This window comes from Canis lupus, chromosome 2 (genome assembly GCF_048164855.1).
Source record: "Canis lupus baileyi chromosome 2, mCanLup2.hap1, whole genome shotgun sequence".
Lineage (NCBI taxonomy): Eukaryota > Metazoa > Chordata > Mammalia > Carnivora > Canidae > Canis > Canis lupus.
In genome coordinates this window covers 16,022,249-16,044,139 of record NC_132839.1, presented here as the reverse complement: position 1 = coordinate 16,044,139, position 21,891 = coordinate 16,022,249, and the positions used below count along the sequence as shown (strand labels likewise).

General features: G+C 33.4%; 1 protein-coding gene across 5 annotated transcripts in view; it reads right to left on the bottom strand.

Annotated features, from left to right (window-relative positions):
- The window catches only part of KIAA0825 (KIAA0825 ortholog), a 381,348-nt gene that overhangs the window by 305,608 nt on the left and 53,849 nt on the right, over window positions 1-21,891 (bottom strand). For all 5 annotated transcript variants that reach the window (XM_072791261.1, XM_072791247.1, XM_072791230.1 and 2 more), the window contains 2 exons: window positions 15,137-15,299; window positions 11,458-12,127 (listed from right to left, as the gene is read on the bottom strand). In XM_072791261.1, the coding sequence (XP_072647362.1) occupies window positions 11,458-12,127; window positions 15,137-15,299 (833 nt within the window). The remainder of the gene's footprint in view (window positions 1-11,457; window positions 12,128-15,136; window positions 15,300-21,891) is intronic.

The following is a 21,891-nucleotide window of genomic DNA, read 5'->3' as shown; positions in this document are numbered from 1 at the left end:
ACTTTATTTACTTATTCATGAGAGACACAGAGAGAGGCAGAGACATAGGCAGAGAGAGAAGCAGGCTCCCCATGAGGAGCCCAATGCAGGACTCAATCTCAGGACCCTAGGATCACACCTGAGCCAAAGGCAGACAGACGTTCAACCACTGAGCCACCCAGGTGCTCCTAGTGTCAGGCTTTTCATTTATCTTCTTAATGAGGCATTGAGATAAGATGGGAAGATTCTTCTAATCTTACTTGTGTCTCAGAATTGATTTGCTAACCAGCCAAAATGATTTACATTTTCACCCAAAACACAAGAACTGAAAATACTGCACTAATTTCAGAGTGGTGAGAAATGGCAAAGATAACTCATAGAAAACAAAACAAAACTGTGGAAGCATCTTGCAAACATAATACTAACAGTATTACTATTAATTAATCAAAAAAGAATCTCAAACCTGGTAATGATTGTTTCGACTATTTCTATAACTTAGTTACTTTTAGCTTAACTTTGGCAAAAAGCTTAAATGTGAGCAGCTTAATTGGATCTCTACAAATGAGTCTCCTTTTATCTAGATACATTTTTAAAAACATGAAGTAAAAAAATCACTATTTTCCTTTTCATGTGTTATTATGTAAAGTCTTGGGTATTTTCTTTTTCTTTCCAAATCTTTCCCAAAGAGAAATTCCAGTTCTGTAGCTTTGTACTCTACTACTTTGTTCCTTCCAAAATTCAAGTTTGTCTAATTTTACACGTAGAGAAAAAAAAAAAAAAAAAAAAAACATGTATTGCAATTTCAGAAAGTTTAGAACAGAAATCAGAATTGTTGTTAAAATGAGAAGGAATTACTCTTCAAATTACATGTAAAAGGATTATTTATCTTACAAGAAAATTCACTTAGCAAAAGACAGAAATTAAAGTAGTTAAGAGAGAATTAGTTTAGTCATGATTCGGGAATGGACTTGAATACCAGATGAAATACTTCTAGAGCAGGACTTTGGGCAAGCTACTTAACTTGTCCAAACTCTGTTTCTCTATCTATAAAATAGAGATAATCAATTTTTCAGAGATGTTGTATAATGGTATACCAGTATATAATGGACTTAGCACAGTACATGATAAACTAAAAGTACTTATAACTGACTTTATGTATTTGCAAACAGGTAACAAGGAAAAATTAAAATGATCAATGGGGAAATACTAATGAAAATTAATGTTGAACTAATGAAAATTAATGTTGAATTCATGTTCTGAGCAGCATCCTTTGTAAAAGTATATACTTTATTGAAGTATTTCCCACAAAATAGATCCTAAGTGATATGGATCACTTATCAAAACTCAAGAATTAGAACAGCTGGGAATGACTTAAACACACAAAACACAATCTTAAACGGCTTGAAGCATTTGTCCTGTTCTGCCTCATACACAAAGGATGAAATAAAAATGAATAGTTCTAGTTTTCACCCTCACCCTGATGGATCACCTTGTATATTTCTACTAGGTAGAGATCAAAGTACAGAAAGAAATTCAATTCAATGGAGAGCAATGGTGTCCTGACTCAGAAAAGGAGAAGACAAGCCCCCTTTTCTTTGCTGATGGCATGGCTGCTCTAGCATATTCTAGAAGCCTCAAGAAGGCACTGAATATGCCACATAACAGAACTGCCTACAGGAAAGGCTTTAGGATCAATGATGCCAAAACCCAAATCATCACTTCTGACATTCTTTACATGTGAAAAAAAATACTAACATTACTTACAAAAGTTTAACATGGGTAATTGTTTCATTATAATATGGTTCATGAAATTTTTACCCACAGACTTTTAGGACAAGATCATTCTTCTAGGATTTCTCAGCTTAATTCTGAAGCTTTTGTTTTACTTATACAGGAATTTGCATGGAAACAGAGAGGTTTTTAGAGGAAAAGTATTGTCCATGCCTACTGTCTATAGCCTCACAGAAATGAGGTGGTTCTTCCCAGGATAAAACACAAGTCATTATTAAATCCCTGCCTTGTCTGCTTTAAAAACATGCCAGAGAAAAGGCATATGGATTTCTTTTTAATCGACAGTACAGAATAATAATTGCATTTCTAGTTCTTGCCTGTGATCTTAATTTTCAATTATCTGATTATAATTGCTCCTGCAATAAATAAATATAGAAACTAAAAATACAACAAAAACAAACACTTGGTTGTGGGATCAAAGGGGAAACCCAAAAAATAATAAATAAATAGCTTCAGATGTTAGCTGAAAGAAGAGACTCTACTTCGAGTTTTTGCTTATTCACCTACTCCCTTCTTCATCATTCCATCCAGACCAAAAAAAAAAAAAAAAAGCAACCACAGGTGGGCAGTTTTTCTGTTATTTTCAAGTTTCACTTGGGGAAGAAAAATCATGCAGATAAAGATCTAAAAGAGGTTTCTGCATTTGATTCTGTGGAGAACAAAACCATATCCTTAGCCAGTTAACACATCTGTATTGTCAGCGGAGAATATAAATGTGGCAGATTCCAAAGACAAATTGTAGGTATAAAATCTGGAATGATTTCCACGACAGTCAGAGAAAGTGTAGAGCTTAGATATCATCAAATATAACCCTCAAATTTTATCTATTACAATAATCTGAGGGGGTTAAATGACTTACCTAAGGTCACAAAACAAGGTGGTAGGAGATGCAGAACCAGCACCCTTGACTCCCAGTAACTGCGCTTTTCACCTTCTGAGAGCCAAGTTTATTGTTAATAAGGAATGCACCAGTATTTCATTAAAAAATGGCAATTATGATAAAGCAGAGGAGAAAAAAAACTGAGCAACACTATCATTTTTTAGAATTTAACAATGCTACAGAACCTGAAGCTACATTATTAAAGGAATTTGTAATAACTGAATAAAGGCATTACTTTCTTTTATGAATTCTTTTCCCTCATTACTATTTTGTATTATTTGAAATTTCAGCTTCTACTAGTGTGGGATTATAAAGCATAATTGTCATCAGAGATTTAACAAAGCTCTTCACTTCTGTCTCAGGAGCACATGACAGGGTGAAAAGATGTGGTGTCCTTTAAAGAGGCTTGGAATCTGTAACAATACTCATACAAATGCTTTTTGTACATATTTTGCATGTTAACCTCAAGATACTTAATCTTTCCCGAGTGATCTTCATCACTCAAATAGAGCTACTAGAGGAGCAGGAGAGAACCTGGGGTGACTTTAAGACTGGCCTACTTTCCAATTGTTATCTGAGCCTCTCTAGTCAAGAATTCTACCTTTATTTTTGTTTCAAGGTCTTTACTCTGAAGGATCTTTTCAGCCCTTGAAGGATTCTGTTTTCCCCACTCTCTATCTTCCTTAAACAAAATAGAAAGGGACTGTGAATGCGAAGGGGCTTTAGATGCCGGTTTAGTTTCAACTTCATACCCACTGTAGATCTTTAGAAACCATCCAAACATTCAAAGGCATGTATCATTCTCTGAAGTCTTTCTTTTTCAAGCTAACAATAACCCCCCCCCCAAAAAAATTCGGAGTAAGACGTACAGGAACCAGGAAGTTTATCCTATGAATAAAATCTCCTAATTGCATCATTTCCTAATAAAATAGAGGACTGATAAACCTGAAATTTACTACATATAAACAAATCCTCTCTTTTTCAAACATTGAGAAAAATGGCAATAACTTTCCATAAATCCGAAAAAAATACAATTTTAAAAAACAAAACAAATTTGATCAATTAACCACTCTAAATGTAGATATAAAAAATGTTTCAATATAAGGGCACTATTTTGAAATGTGGATGACACCTGTCCATGAGTAAATATGGACCTGACTTCCCAGATAATGAGCTGTTAGGTTATAATCAAAATACTAAAGGTAAATTTCTAGCTTTATGAAAGTTGTTTACTTTGACTTTAAATAAAAATTTAAAGCCTTATAAATAAAATGAAAAAACACTGTATTGTAGCATAAACTGTTATAAAATAATTTATAATTTCTCCAAAAATTATGAGAGGAACTATGAGAACACAGAAGAACAAAATCAGAATTATTGAGGAAATCCTGGTTCCTAAATCACTCTTGAAACTTTGTAAAAGTATCTGCATAAATAATATGGTTCTTTTCTAGGACAGATCACCAATCACAAAGATTCTATACTATTTATATTAATATTATTTCATCATTTTCTACAAATTGCAAAACAAACTACAAACAAGCTATGTACTTCTAAATGTATTCTAATGCTAAAATAACACAAGGTTCAAAGATATTAAAATTACAAAATCATATGAATATCAAAGAGAAAAAAAGGTTACCATACAATGCCAAGATGTGGAATTCAAATCAACAGATTAATTTACATAAAATAAATTTAGTATCTGCCTGTTACTTTCTCCTTGGGAAGTGGTTAGATTGTCACCACAGTTTAAATACATGCACTGGAGAGCTTGAATCAATCAATAAATACCCAGCTGCATGGTTGCAGGTGGAACTCACTATGGAGTGCTCAGGTGACCACCACACCACCAGAAAGACCAGCTGGCGAAATCAAATAAAATAGCATAAAAATTGCCTCTAGTCACTTTCTGAGTTAATAAGCACAAGCAAATCATGAGTCAGTTATGAATCACTATTAATTAAAAAAGAAAAGCAAAACTTTTGAGCATAGAACACAGGAATGTTAAAATCAAAAAGAAAATATGAAAGTGCCTGGTAAATTATTTTTATGCTAATTATCACAGTGCCTTGCAGTCTTTACCATGGAATTTAGTAGCATATCAAAATAATATACCAAATAACTGCAAACAATGAAATTCCCTTTCTGTGGATTATTAGAAAATAATTATGTGCGCCTTGGAAAATATGTACCTTTATAAGTCTCCGTTTTCTCACATTTACAATATGAATAATAAGGGTTGTTCAAAGATTAAATGAATTCACGTATGTAAAACCTTATACATAATAAAAAGTTGTAATTATTTTTGATACTCAAGTAATGTTATCTCTCTATATTTTTCTATATTACAAATATTGATATAAATATACACAGGTTTATTTATAGATTTAAAAAAATCCTCAATCTACCTAGAAAAATCAAAGGCAATTAAGGATTCAATAGGTCCAAACTGTCTTAGTTTATCAAGATGGGACATCAGTTGATTAATTAGTTTATTAAAAACTAAAGAGGAGGAGTACTCCCAAGCACAACTAACAAAGCTAGGCATTACACAGATAGGAAAGCCAGGTAAGGACACTACATAAAAATAAAAGTACAGGCCAGTATTCCTGGTAAATATAAATGCAAAAATTCTAAACAAAATATTAGCAAACCGAATTTAACACCACATTAAAAGGATCATACAGAACGATCAAGTGGGATTTATCTGTAGGATGCAAGGGTGGTTTAACATATGCAATCAATGTGATACACCATGTTAATAAAAGATTAAAATCATATGATCATCTTTATAGAAAAAGAATTTGGCAAAATATGACATCTTTTCATGATAAAAACTCTCAGTGAATTTGGTATAGAGGGGCCATGGTTCAACATAGAAAAGATCCTATGTGACAAGCCCACAGCTCTCATCATACTTAAAGGTAAAAGGTTGAAAGATTTTCTTCTAAGATCAGCAATAAGGCAAGGATGCCCATTCTCACCACTCTTATCAATATAATACTAGAAGTCCTAGTCAGGACAATCAGGCAAAGGAAAAGAAATAAAAGGCATTCAAATCAGGAAAAAAAAAGAGAGAGAATGAAATTGTCTTTGAAGATGATACAATCTTATACAGAAAATTATAAAGACTCCACCAAAAATTGTTAGACTTAATCAATGAACTCAGTAGCTTCAGTATATAAAATCAACATATAGAAAGCACCTACATTTCTATACACTAACAATGAAATATAGGAAGGGGCACCTGGTGGCTCAGTGGTTAAGTGTCTGCCTTCGGCTCAGGTCGTGATCCTGGGTCCAGGGCTCGAGTCCCATACTGGGGTCCCCACAGGGAATCTGCTTCTCCCTCTGCCTATGTTTGCCTCTCTCTCTCTCTCTCTTTCTCTGTCTCTCATGAATAAATAAAATTTAAAAAATATATATATAGGAAAAAAGAAAGAAAAACCCATTCATAGCAGCACCAAAAACAATAAACTATTGAGCAATATATAAACCAAGAGAGTTAAAGATCTGTATACTGAAAACTATAAGACTTTGAAGAAAGAAATTGAAGAAGATATAAATAAATGGAAAAATACTGGATGTTCATGGATTGAAAGAATTAAAACTTAAAAATCCAAACTACCCAAAGCCATCTGTAGATTCAATGTAATCTCTGAGAATTTCAATGCAGGGGTATCTAGCTGCTCAACCAATGGAATGTGCAAACCTTGATCTTGGGGTTATGAGTTTCAGCCCCATAATGGGTGTAGATATTACTTAAAAAAATAAATTTCAATGTGATTATTCATAGAAATAGAAAAATCCTAAAATTTGTATGGAACTACAAAAACTTCAAATAGCCAAAGCAATGCTGAGAAAGAACAACAAAGCTGGACATATACTTCCTGATTTCAAGCTATACTGTGAGCCTATAAATCAAAACAGTGTGGTACTGGCACAAAAACAGACATTAGACCAAAGAACAGAATACAGAACTCAGAAATAAACCCTCATGTATATGGTCAACTACTATTTGATAAGGGAACCAAAAATACTCAATGGGGAAAAGATTAAACAAATGCTGCTGGGTAAACTAGATAGTCACATGCAGGAGAATGAAACTGGACCTATCTTACTACACTCATAAAAATTAACTCAGTGTGGATTAAAGACTTAAATTTAAGCTCTGAAACTGTAAACTTTCTCCTAGAAGAAAGCATTGACATTGGTCTTGGCAATGATTTTCTGGATGTGATAACAGAAGCACAAGCAACTAAAGCAAAAATTACATGGGACTACACTCAACTATAAAGCTTCTCCAGAGCACAAGAAATAATCAACAAAATGAAAGGCAATCTACAGCAGAGAGAAAATATTTGCAAAGCATGTATCAAATAGTGAATTAGTATCCAAAATATATAAAGAACTCATACAACTCACTAACAACAACAAAATCTAAAAATGGCCAGCATGGGGCAAGTAGGTGGCATAATTGGTTAGGCATCGGACTCTTGATTTTGGCTCAGGTTGTGATCTCAGGCTTGTGGAATTGAGCCCAAGCTCAGGCCAGAGTCCACTTGTGATTCTCACTCCCTCTGTCCCCCTGTCTCTCTTCCCACCCATGCATGCATGCTCTCCAATAAAAAAAAATTTTTTTAAATGTCTAGCAGACTTAAATAGCCATTTTTCCAAAGAAGATATACAAATGGCCAATACCTAATTGAAAAGATGGCAAACATTGCTAATCAACAGAAAATTCAGATCAAAAGTGCAATGAGATACCACCTACCAACTAAGGTCCTGGTTATCATAAAAAAAAAAAAAAAAAAAAAGACATAACAATTATTGATGAGAAAAGGAAGAAAAGGGGACCCGTGAGCACTGCTGATAGGAATGTAAATTGGTACCACCAAAGTGAAAAATAGTATGGAGGTTCTTAAAAAGCAATATAAAAATATAACTACCATCAGCAATCTCACTTCTGGGTATATATCCAAAGGAAATGAAAACAGGATATTGAATAGATATCTATGCTCCCATGTTTTTTTTTTTTTAATTTTTATTTATTTATGATAGTCACTCAGAGAGAGAGAGAGAGAGGCAGAGACATAGGCAGAGGGAGAAGCAGGCTCCATGCACCGGGAGCCTGACGTGGGATTCGATCCCGGGTCTCCAGGATCACGCCCTGGGCCAAAGGCAGGCGCTAAACCGCTGCACCACCCAGGGAACCCGTGCCACCCAGGGATCCCTATGCTCCCATGTTTACTGCATAATCACAATAATCAAGATATGGAAACAACCCAAGGTGTCCATCTATGGATAATAGATAAAGAGGATGTGATGGAATATTATTCAGCCACAAGAAAGAAGGAGATCCTGCAATTTGCAACAACATGGATGGACCTTGAAGGCATAATGCTAAGTGAAATAAGTCAGAGAGAGAAAAGACAAATACTATACAATGACACTTATGTGAGAAATCTAAAAAAAGAAAAAAGAAAAATTCAAAGAAACAAAATATTATGGTAGTTACCAGGGACAGGGAAAGGGGGAAATGAAAAGATATTGATCAAATGGTACTAATTTCTAGTTAAATTAATCATTTCTAAGGCTCCAGTGTACGGTATTGTGAATATACTTAACAATAATGTATTTTACACTTGAAAGTTGTTAAGAGTAAATCTTAAATGTTCATCATAGGAAAGTAATGATAATTATGTGACATGATGAAGATATTAGCTAATGCTGTGGTGGTAATTTTATAAAAATATATGTATATCCAATCAACACGTTGTATATTTTATTTATTTTTCTATTTATTTTTAAAGATTTTATTTATTTCCTCATGAGAGACACAGAGAGAGAGGCAGAGACATAGGCAGAGGGAGAAGCAGACTTCATGCAGGGAGGCCAACATGGGACTCGATCCCGGGACTCCAGTATCAGGCCCTGGGCTGAAGGCAGGCGCTAAACCGCTGAGCCACCCAGGGATCCCCCATGTTGTATTTTAAATTTACATTGTTATATGTCAGTTATAGCTCAATAAAACTGGAAGAAAAAAGACTAGTACACATACACTGCCAAAGATACATCAGCAGATTACAAAACAAGAATTATAAGCAGAACTCTCAAGTTGGTGTTATATAGTCATCAGATGGGAAGAGGGTGGGGTAGTTTTGAAAAAAAGTAAAACAATGGGGGTGCTTGAATGGCTAAGTCGGTTATGGTTACGTGGCTGCCTTGGCTTAGGTCATGATCTCAGGGTCTTGGGATTAGGCCCCACGTTGAGCTCCCTGACAGCAGGGAATCTATTTCCTCTCTCTTCCTCTGCCCCTCCTCCTGCTTGTGCTCTTTCTCTCTCAAATAAATAATAAAACCTTAAAAAAAGAAAAGTAAAACAATGACTACACTAGAGTTAATAATATAGAGGATTCAGAGCAGTGTTTTTAATAGAATGAGCTATTTATATCCTATTCCGTTAGGCAGTAGAGCACAGCGATAGAGTAGAGGATCTGCAGTTAGACAAAATTAAGTTTGAATCCTGGCTTCACTCCGTAACCTTGACCAAATTACTATCTCTGTGCCTTAGTTTCCTCACTGTATAATAGAGATAACATATAATGGCACCTACCTTGTTGGATGGTTAGAAGGATTAAGTGAGATAATGCACATTAACATTTAGTGTAATAAATGTGAGCTATTGTTACCTAATGAAAATCTTTTCTATAGTTTCAGGCAAAATATTGAAAACTTGGTGAGCATTAAAAAAATACACACACACACACACACACACACACACACAACCCATTCAAGTCAATGTAGATTTTATTCTAATAGGAATATAAATTAAAACTGTATTAATACTATTTTATTATTTCACTAATCTCAAATTCCATTTCCTTAATAAATAAAATTTGGTCACTTAGTCAAATATTAGTGGAAAATACAGTTGGTCCATTAAAAGTTAGTTTAGCAGTTCTTAAAAACATTAGCAGCAGCTACTCATTTAGTTTTCTTTCCCTTACTGTGTCTAGCTTTGAACCTTCAATGCAGTAGCTGTTACATGCCTTGCCTATGGTAGGTGCTCAATGGAGCCAAAGTGAATTGATTTTCTGGTAGCTCACCTGAAAGTGCTGTTTGAAATTTCTTTTGCAAGCGACAAAAGGTCCAAAAGCATGATGGTTAAATTCATTGGTCTTGGAGACATAAAGACCTATGTATGAATCCTGACTCTGTACAACACGACCCAGGGCAAGTTAATGTTTCTAAGCTTCTTTCTTTGTTTATGAAATTAGGGCAATAAGGAAAAGAATGTATATGGCACAGTGCCTGGCATATGGAAAGCATTCATTTAACAAGTGATTCATACCAACGTTTAGATAAATGAGCTTGAGAAAGATCAGTGCACCTAGACTTGTAGAAAATGTTTCAAATCCTGGTGTTAAAGCCTACACACATAGTTTTCTCTCACGAATGAGAAAACACCTCAATATCAGCCCTAAAGACTCCATAGCAACTTACACATATTTTCAACCATATGGATCTTTTCTTCTGTTATAAACTATATTTAGCATATATAAAACTTTCATGTTGAAATACTTTACAAGTAAGCAGGAATTCTTTTAGAGAATATAAAATTTTTTAGAAAATAAGTACACTCACAAAATTCATTTAAAAGTTATGTAACAATTAAAATGAAAATCCATTTGCTTTGAGTAAAACTGTAATGTTTCTAAATTATCTACCATTACTTAAACTTGGCTGATGCATGTCTGTTCTGTCATGTGATACAGCTTCCAGAGGAAAACAAAAAATATAAGAGAAAATATTATACTATTTGAAAATTCATATATCACAGTATTTTGGTATTCTGGCATTTTATTAAGGAAGGTATATAAAACTATGGTGAGCTATGGAAGTGTTTATAAAGTGATCATAAATTCAAAGACAGGAGTTCACCAAATGACAACTTTCACACTTAAAAAATATAGTTTATGTGTCTATTTAGAAATATACCTCACAGTTTTTACATAAAAGCATGACTAATAATTTTCAAAAATAATATTTTTTATCTTGATTTTTTTCTCCACGAGTAGGAAATTAAAATGGTGACAGGGAAAAGTTTATTATATCACAATAGTTTCTTTCTTTTCTCCTTTATCTTTTAAATAAAATTAGGAATTTTCAAATCACCTTTTCTTTGTGTATATTCTTACAGAAATAATACTAGAGGAAAAGTTCCTCTAAAATCAGCTATAGTTAAAATGTTATGCCTCTGTGACCAATTTTAATACAGAATTTTCTAGTTACCATTTCATAATAGCTCTTTATTAGAACTGGCTGACTAAAAGAATACAATTCTCAACCTCCAATTTTAGTTCATGAAAATTTCAACACATTTTTAACAATTCTTTTCTAATGTTTCAGCTTTGGAAGTTACAACTAATTAAAAATTATATTTTTCTGTTACGTATATGTTAATATTGTGTGTATGTATATTTTATATATGTATTTATATATACACACAATTTCATTCAGTAATTTATGCAATCAAAAAACCAAAACTCTTATTGGCAATGTTTTTGGCTTACATTTTTCAATATCTTTAATAATTCAAATAACAGGAAAAAAGGCACTTCTATTACTGTACTTACAGAAAAAGAAATGCGTAAGAGAAATGTGCACTACAAAATTTCATAATGTTTATTTTCTGATTTAGTTTCAAATTTGCAATTAAGTTTAACCAAATAAAAAAAGTTAGAGAATTAAAGATATCAAAAGGCTCATATTAAACCAAATGAATTTAAAAACTCACTAACCCAAAGCATGCACTGCTCCTCTATGCCTGCTGGAGCTCTTGCTTGTTTTAATCACACGGACAGCACTTTCTTGGAACTGCAGCTCACAAAAATTTTCAAGAAATTTTGCCGTTTCCTCTGTAACAGTATCCAGGTAAGTTTCTTTAATGAATTTCACTGTTGAGGATGGAGCTAAAATTTCACGTAGTGTGTTAAAATCCTCTTTTATCATTGAGTATAACTTATGCATTGTACTTTGGTATCCATGAACCATTATGTCTAAATTTGATTCTCTGCTGTAAGAAGGAAAACAGTTCTGCAGAAGTTTAGCCAACAGTTTTTTCTGTATGCTTTGGTATTTGACTATAACTTCTGATTCTGGATAAAGAAACAAGAGTTGTTGTATGCACTGATTTTTCAACCAAATCTTGTGCTGTGAATTGCTTATTTCATTATGGCTTTGTAATTTGCTCACTAAGAAGCGTCGAAGATGCAGTCTTATATTATCCCATATGGACTTTACATCCATAGAAGAATAATCTTCAACCGAATGAAGAGAAGTCCTAGAGAGGAAATGGAAAGATGCTCCACTTAGCATTGATGGGAACGAACTGCTGCTGTGGCTGGAGAGGTCCCAAAGTAAATCCAGTATCATTTCTTCTTGATTTAGTTCATTCTTCAACAAATCTTGCTAATAAAAGTAAATTATAACATTAGAAATGAGAGTCACTATAAGAGTAATAGGAAAACTGACTTCTACAGTCATACTTGTACAGTCATACAACTTCAAAATAATTCATTTCAATTTAGAATCAATACTCCAATGCTCTTCAAGTTTTGTTTTAGTTTGTTTTTTATTTGCATTTGGAATGTAATCGATTCAGATATTTTAGAAGGTTAGCTTTATGATCTGTTAAATTTTGTAAACCCAGGTGATGATCTATATTTTCAGTTAGCTTTCCAAACATAATACAGTTTTCAGGCCTCATTGTTATCCATCTCCAATATAACCTGAGCTGCAGCTTAAAAATTTCTAAATAAAAACATGTACCAAACATCGATTGAAATGTATTCCTCAGACAAAATAAATTCAAGATCATGCCCTTAAGTAATTCCTGGCAGAAAATTTTCATGCCTGAATGAGTACATCTATTCTTATAAAATCCCAAATAAACATACAAAATAGAGACCTTTAAATATAGTATGTGCCTGGAGGTTACTAATAGCTGCCATCCTGAGAACTAAAATTTAATACATTAAAAGAGTTGAACTTTCATTTAAGTTCCTTTTTGAGAGTCATGTTAAGAAAGATTTTACTTTGGAAATTAATCTGAGAATATTTCAGCTCTCTCCAAAAAGATCACTAACTCAATATGGGAAAAAAATACTCTAAGAATCATTCCCCAAAAGATGATATAAAATTATTCCTTTATTCTTTCCGTGCTGACATAAAACAATGGTAGGTATAATTACGAATAGTAAAGGGACAGAAAGTTACTTTCTTTTTGGAGTTTGTATTACATGCACACATTCTCCTTATATGCTGACTTTTCCTAATTATCTCTTTCAGCTAATACTGAAATTAGTTCATATTCTCTGAGTAGCAACAAGCTGATTGTAAGAAAACTGGAAGCAAAATTCAAGTGGCATAAAATCATGATGGCTTTGAAATTTCTTATTGACAAAGATAGCAGAGGTATTATCTGTGTTTCAGAATTATGAACTAGGCAAATTTCAGAAATTTACTCTAAAGCAATTCTAAGCATTGTTGTGTCCAATTTAATGTTCTATCTATAATGAATATCCAATATCTCTATAGTATTTTATTATATAAAAAGCACTTTCCTATCAAGTCTCTGGCTTATTCATAATAAAAACTCTGTGACATAGATATTTAAAAACCCAATTTACAGATAAGGACACTAACGTGCAACACGTTTAAGTTACCTTCCAAATGTCACGTACAATAAAGCACAAAACAGAATGAATCCCTGGCTTCATTCTTCTCATCTATGTTCTTTCTACTAGACTCCAGAGAGCCGCAGAGTGCACTGATCTTTCTGAAGTTTCTCTTTCCCTCTCTCATCCCACTTTACCCTCTATTTAGCTCTGTTGATACTTCTAGAAAAGAAATGTCCTTGGATAGAGTTCAGAACAAGAGCATTATGGTAAATTCTAAGAAACAACCAAGTCATATTAGTGTCTCTATCTTAGGTTTCTTTTAATCAGTCTAAAACTATAAATTTTTGATCAAGCAACATTTAGAGAATAATAGTTTATGAGAGGTTTAAGACACATGTTTCGTATGACTACTTAAATTTAAGAATAATTTTGGTGTAACTGCAATAATGAGGACCTCTGTTTCTTATTTAAGTACTTAGATAATTAATAAATAAAAATTTTTCTATTAAAAAAAGAGCTATAAAAAATGGCTGTCAAGATTGACACTTTTAGCATGTAAAAACTTGATAATAAGGTTGTTTTAATCTGAATCTGTTTTAATAATGTGGTTCTTTCCTCAAAATAACACGATCAATTATGTAAGAAAACCTAGGCCTGGAACAACCCTATCAGTCTAATGAATTTGAGCAAAACTAAAACGGCCTTTGCCCTGCAGTGAATAGAGAATGACTTATGTGTGACAGATTAAAAGATAATTAAAAGCCTTTGCTTTTAATTAAGTGAGAAAGCATTATTACATCAATATTAATGAAATTCAATACACATGGCTCTTAATAGAAATTAAAGGAATAACTATATCCATATTTATTCTTCAGGGCTGCACCTTCAAGAGATAATGGGTGAGAGGATTTTCTTAAAAGAATAAGGCTTCAGGGCGCACAGTCTTCCTTTCTCTTCCTTTTATTACTCTGCAAACATTAAAGAGACATCTGCAATAATAACGATAGCCAAGAACTTTCCATCTGATTCTGTCATCCTCAGCCATCTACAACCTCAAGATATTTTCCACATCTGCCTTAGTCAATGTTTGATGTTTAGACAAAAATAGTGCCTTTTCCCCCCTAAATTAAATTAAAACCATAGCTACAGACCTACTGCTTTCTAACAATTGTGCCATTTTTCTGGGAAACTGTTGTTGCAAGCTAGCTACCCCTAGTACCTGCAGGTGTAATAAAGGAAGTGTTTTCACTGAAGGCTACAAACACATTCCTCACATAGAGGGTGGGCAGTATCAAAGAATGACCCATGTAATAATTTTCCATCAATTAAGAGTAGTCTTGTAGAAATTACTGCCTTGATTGAAAGAAAACGGGGTATGCCTGCAGGGAATGATAGACAAGGATACTTAAAAGATACAATCAATGGTGATCTTATTATGCCTAACAATAAGCGCAGAGAAAAAGAGTAGTTGTGAGGGACAGAAAATATAATAAATATGAACTTTTCTGGTAGACAGTGTGTGTGGTACACACCAATCAACACATTCTGGAATTATAAATTTTAATCTCCATTTCTATAAAGCTACATTTTATTGATACAACTCATTGTAAAAGGTAAAAACAATAGCTTACTGGATTCCACTGGGGATATAGAAACAAAGCAAAAGAACAACCCCTAGATATGGCAGGTTAACATGCTCACTAAAATATATATTTACATATAGAAACTGAATGAACTGTATTCCTGTTCACCATGCCACTTCAGTATAAAACAAAAAATTATTATTATTTTTTTTTACCAGTGTTTTGAGGAATTTTATCAAATCTCCATGGGGAATGGATGGTGACTTGGTTGGATTATAATTATCTAGCAGTTCAAAACAGTCAGTTGTTGTTCTCAGCTGCACATCTGGACACTGTTTGTTAACTTCAGACTGTATTTCTTTAATGCAATGTTCTATACTAAAAAAAGAAAAGAAAGAATTATTTTGGTAGGAAATAGGTAATGGTTCCATCTCATAATATTACATGTCCTGAAAGTTTATATGTGCTAGGTGCACACAATTTACAATATTATAAAACATTCTTATGATATGAAAACAGTAACAGACTACATACTTTCATTCATAATTGAAAATGGAATGCTCAGATTTCCCAGCAGTTTCCTTTCAAATACAAAGGAGAAAATATAAGATATCTAGCTACTCTGAGATCATTTTGTATTAAAACAAAAATCGAGCATGGATACAACAAAATAACGGTCTTTTTTATAGGCAGTAGAAGGCAGATAAAAAATACTCTTAAAAAAATACTCTTGATGACTGATGATCATAAACACAGCCTACTAATAGGTAAATGGCTATATAAATTATGGAAAACTTCAATCAGTGAAGTATAAAATGTCACAGTTACAAAAACATCGTAATTTCAAAAACTGTAAAAGATAGATGCTGTATACACACTGTTATTATAGCCAAGTATCTTTTCTTGCTATAGAACTCCACTTTAAAAAACAAAAACAAAAACATACTAAACACTGCATAAAAAAAAAAAAAAAAAAGACTGCAAAGAAAGAAGCAAAAGGTTAATAGAAATAATCTTTGGGTAAGTAAATGAAATATGATGTTTCAAATTTTACTTTTCTATAACTTTCCAGGTTTTTAGAGGGCATATAATAATCATTTACCAAAAAACAAACAAATAAATAAATAAATAAACAGGAAAAAACTGCCCAATTGAATCTTCTGATACATATTTGTTTCAAAAATTATACCCAAAGTATCCTTAGTTCTGATAATAAATGGATATGGTGTTATTTTTATTTTCATATAAAACTCTGGGGATTCATGATTGTAAATCTTTGTGGGATAAACTAGTGACCTTAAGCAACCTGTCATCTGTGGAGCCACATGGATATGACATATTACTACCACCTGATGGCAGCATATCTAAACTGCAAGAAAGCTTATAAACAGGAAAATTCTTTTGAAGCTGAATGCCTTCACCCAAAATTGACAGCTATGTATTTGTCCCTTAATAGTATTAAGAAAGATCTGTTGCTAAAAAGGTTACTACTGTTTTTGAAAATATTAATGCTATTAATATTAGATTCCATATGACAGAATTATTTAAGCTTTGGAAACCAAGCTCTGATTATTAAAACTGATGTCAAATGAATGAATGATTCTTCAAAATTCATCAGGTGTAAGTTGCCTATAAAACATACACTGCAAACTTTAAGGAAAGCTTGTCAGGAGACTTCTGAGCATGAGTGAATTTAAACTGAATTACCTTGAAACAAATACATTCTGAGAATCAAAGGGTCTTTTCATGAAAACAAAGAACTTATTAGAAAAATAATACCTCCTTAGGCCACAGGCCACGCAATTTCCTGATGAGACAGTCTTATTCAGGAATACCAGTTCTAAGTCTGACTTGAGGTCGGCATATATATTTTTTTAACTTATGTGAGTACATCTATGGACTGAGAAACACGATAGCTGAAGCATACACCTAGACTCTAGGGACCTCTTATCAAAAGTTTTTATTACAGCATCCTCATGTGGCTCATTCAATGAAACCTAATAAATTACAGCAATGTGAATTGGAAAGGCTCAGTGCTGAATCTACCTAAATCTGTTTCAATCAGGACTCAGCTTTTAGGCTAATCTCTAACATCTGAATCTGGGTGGAGGCCAATAACTACAACTTATAAATACGGTAAAGCCTTCAGAAGGCTAGATATTTTTAGTAATTTGTCCAAACACTGATAAAGAGACTGAGCAGTTGCATTTCAGACGACCTCCCTCATTGACACAAACAAGTTGAGCTGGCTTTTAAAATCACTGATTTTTGTCAAAAAATTTTAAACGTCAGAACTCCTGATTTTGCTTTTAGTTGGCTAAATATCTTATCATTCTGCCATTCCACACTGTCTATACATCTTGTTTTAAAAGATCAATATTTTGAAGTTTAAAGATTTATTGCCCTATTACTATACAAAGGTAGTATTTTCAAAATTTAAGATGAAAGTCAGTTTGCTATGTAATCTGACAATTTATCTTTCTTAATTGAGGTCAAAATTAGTTTTCAACTTCCAAAAGGTAACATTATTTTCATGGATGTGTAGTGGTAATATTGCTGATGGGCAATAGTAATCTTGGGTGGAAGAAGGTCTATGTAACTTTAGATGTAGATGTTACAAGATCCTAGGGTAGGTTTTCTGAAATAACATGGTACTTGTCCTTATTCTGGTTTAAGTGTCTTCTGATTAACTGTAAGATGCTTCAAATTTTCTTTAGCAAGGTCATTCATGGAAAATAATCAAGATAATTCAACAAATAGAAATCCAAGTAATACATTTATTGTTAGATCCCAAACATTAGACCAAAACTGTAAACAGCCTAAAAACAGATGTAGAATCTCTTCCTTCAATAGTCTGAATTCCCTAATCCACACCATTAGTTGGCTTTGCAAAAACTTTTCAAAGCATCTTGCTGGCTTTATCCACTGAATATATCTAACATGTCCATCAACATGAAAATTATTAAATAGTTAATTCATTTAGTGGAACAGAGCCATGAAAATGAAGGAGAAATTGAGTTATCAACATGGAAGAATCTAACAACATGCCTGTTGAGGGGAAAAGGTACAAATGATACACACAGTATGATGCTATCTCTGTAATAGTTTGAAAATATGCAATACAACAGTACATATTGGGATGCCTGAGTGGCTCAGCTGTTGAGCATCTGCTTTTGGCTCAGGGCGTGATCCTGGAATGCCTGGACAGAATCCCACATCAGGTTCCCTGCATGGAGCCTGCTTCTCCCTCTGCCTATGTCTCTGCCTCTCTCTCTTTCTGTGCCTCTCATGAATAAATACATAAAATCTTAAAAAAAAAAAAAAAAGGACAACAGTATATATTTGTTCAGGAGTACAAACATAGGTAATAAAAGTGTAAGGAAATGCACTGGAATGATATCATCAGATCCAGGGTGGAGATGAAAGAGTTGAGATTGGGAATAGGTACATAGTGAGTACTGGTATTCTTTTATTCCTTCAACTGAATGGTGGGTGCATGAATGTTTATCATAATACTCTTTATGCCTTTTCATATGTCTCAACATTTCTTAATAAATTTGAACCCAATGTGCTTAATTATAATGACTCTGAATTATCCAAGTTAATGATGTGTGCAAGTCGATGCATTACTGACAGGCTGTGTGTAAATCAATTTATAAAAACCATTTTTAAAATTCAATATGCAGTATGCTTTTTTAAAGGATATCTGTGGTAATTTTCTCATTCAACATTCACTCCTGGGTACCTCAGTGTAAAAACGACTTATTGAATGAAGACATGTTCGATAAGCATTAACTGAATGCTGAATATGTGGCAGGTACTGTGATATATACTAAGGATCCAAATGTGAAGAAGACATGGTCCTATCCCTAAAGGAATTCTAATGAGAGATAGACTTGTAAATAAACAACTATGTTACATTAAGACTTGGTAAGAGATGTGTACAGTGCTATGGGAGTACATAGGAGGGATCTGCTAAATGTGCCTATGGAAGGTACAGAAAACTTGTAGAATAGATTATAGGCAAGGATATTGATGCTAAGAAAATTAATGGGATCACGTCCTTAGAATTCCCTGACACCTGATCTGTGAGAATTTAGTGATTACCTAATCTTACTGCCACATCACTTTAAAATAGTATTTATTTGGATAATAAAGAATAGTTTATCTTTACAGTCATAAGTATATTTAAGCATGTACGTAGGTGTGTATGTGCATATGCATTATCTTACTTTCAAAAGGACCGAGATGTCCTATAGCTAAACACATTAAATATATTGGCATTAAAGACCAACAGCACAAGAGCCTATTAGAATCAGGCTGGTGTAGCTGAGCATAGAGAGAAGAACTAAGAAAAAAGAGAAGAAAATAAAATCTAAAGACAAGAGAAGACATTAAATCTAAAAACTTGATTGTAAAAAGTAAAGTCCTTCAAGATTTAAAATATACAATCTTTATTATTCAACCGCAAAATAGTTCAAAGGAAAAAAAGTATGTTCACCACGGGAAATCACAAGAACTTTTTGATGTGAAGATTGTAGAAAACACTTATGTATGTTCTCATGAAAAGTCAGAATTTCTATTTTTATTTTTAAAATCAGGATAGAGGTGTCAAGGTAGAGACTATTTTTACAGTATAGGAAATTGAAATATTAAGAAAAAATTTAATTTTCTATTTTTTGATGCTCCTGTTTATACTGTTTACCCACAACATAAATTCAGTGTAAGGAAAAGGCTTTTGCAATCTACTATCACATTTTTTTTTTAAGATTTTATTTATTTATTCATGAGAGACACAGAAAGACAGAGAGAGAGAAAGAGAGAGAGAGAGAGAGGCAGAGACACAGGCAGAGGGAGAAGCAGGCTCCATGCAGAGAGCCCGACGTGGGACTTGATCCCGAGTCTCCAGGATCAGGCCCTGGGCTGAAGGCAGTGCTAAACCATTGAGCCATCAGGGCTGCCCTACTATCACATGTTTAAAAGCACAAAGAAATAGTTGTGAGATATATAGTTTTCCAGTTTTTACCTAAGTCCAGCTTATCCAACCAGATTACTAAAATTCCTTGGAATTAACAGGTAATAAACAGAGATGAGAGGGCTACTGTATAAAAATTAGTGTGTAATTAAAGTATAAGTCAGCCATGAAAGAAAAACTTATTTTCCTGAGACAAACATATTTTTGGATAGTGTTTTTTAAAAGATTGGGAAAAAGATTTATAAAACAAACTACTTTGATGGCTAAAAAGTATAGCAAGAAATTAAACATTTATGCAAAATTGCCTTTTATTTCAAGAGTTTTTTAGTCCTTAAGTATACTTTCAAGGAAAAACGTCCTCAACACCCAAACCTGTTAACACTATCTCTTTAAATCTTTCTATTCCTATTGTGGAAGACTGGGTTCAGGTTCTTCTTATCTTTCATATGAAATATATTAATAGCCCCCCAAGACTCCTATCTATTGTTAATTTACTTTTTGTTCAGTTTTTCTACGAGGATGGTAGTAAGAAAGAAACTTTTGAGTTAGGACCCTCTTATTTGTTGCTTTATATTACCAATCCTCACAACAACAGTTTAGACAGGATCTTGAATGGTCCAGACTGCTTCAAGAAAGTTCAGATCCAGTGTAGAGGGTATGCCAACCTACAAGTCTACAGTGCTTTAGAAAAATTTCAATTGTGAAATACTCCCCCAACTTCCAAGCCAGACAATAGGTTTGACTAAATGTTACAAATTGAGGGTTTTAATAACATCAATGGTCATATTGTGAAGAGGCAGGCCATATAGAATGCCTTCTCATATCCTGCCTACGGGACAGAAGACAGGTTTAGCATTGCTAGAGAACAATTTTGCAACAGCTAAGTGTATAGCTTCTAAGAAAGTATCTCATAGATAAATTCTCATAAGGAAAAAAAAAATTCTCATAAGGAAGGAAAGATACACACATGCCTGTAAGTGTCAAATAATGGCAGGAAGGCTGCAAATAATGTAATAATTGTTGCACCCCAAACAAGTGAAATCTAAAAGATGAGACTTAATTTTAGAGAGATTTTAAAGATATATTAAGTAAAAAAAATCTAATTGCAGCACATCATTTAGTTCTCATTTGTATAAAAAAGGTAATATATTTTTGGGTGCATGCATACATATCCAGAGACTATTTCTGGATAGTTACACAATACTTTATGAACATAGGTTACTTCTGAAAATAAAACTAGAAGGGTCAGAGGAGAACTTGTTCCTCATCTCTGCTCTTCTGTACTGAACTTTTCCTCATATATGCATTTCTCTACTGTCAGAAATTTTCCATTAGTATGCATTACTTTTATAATGTAAAAATACTCAGTGGAAAAGAAATTTGGCATTTAATTACAGCCTTATCTATCACATTCTACTCATCTAACTTCTCACTAGCTAAAGATAAGGCAAACACAACAGAAGCCTGACAACCATGCCTAATGTACATTTATTGACTATCTTCTAACCTACTTTGTGCCAGGACTGTTTAGGCAGTGTTGGACAATTGAAGGCTTTAAAGTAGACATGAAGGAAGTAACAATCCCCACTTTAGAATCCCCTCTACCTGCCCCTCAGCTCCCAAACCATCTCATAGAAAGATATTCTTAGTCATGACATTCTGGTACTAGGACTGTGATTAGCAAAGGTATCAACTATCTGACAGGAAAGATGAGCCAGCCACTGAATGCACATCTCATTGCTATCAGTCAGTTCTCCTTTAGTATCTCCTTCCCTTCTTGCCCTCAGAGTTGGGCCAGGTCTTCACCAAGTATCCTTGGTTTTTTTACCTCAGAAATGAGGGCTTATTTTCCAGGGGCCAAGTAACTATTATCCTCCTTGGGAAACAGTGGCCTAACTATTGTTGTATCAATCTTATTGGGTGTGGAATTCTAGTATACTATTATTTACATTTTTATTATCATAACAAGTTATAAATAAATAAATAAATCCCTTT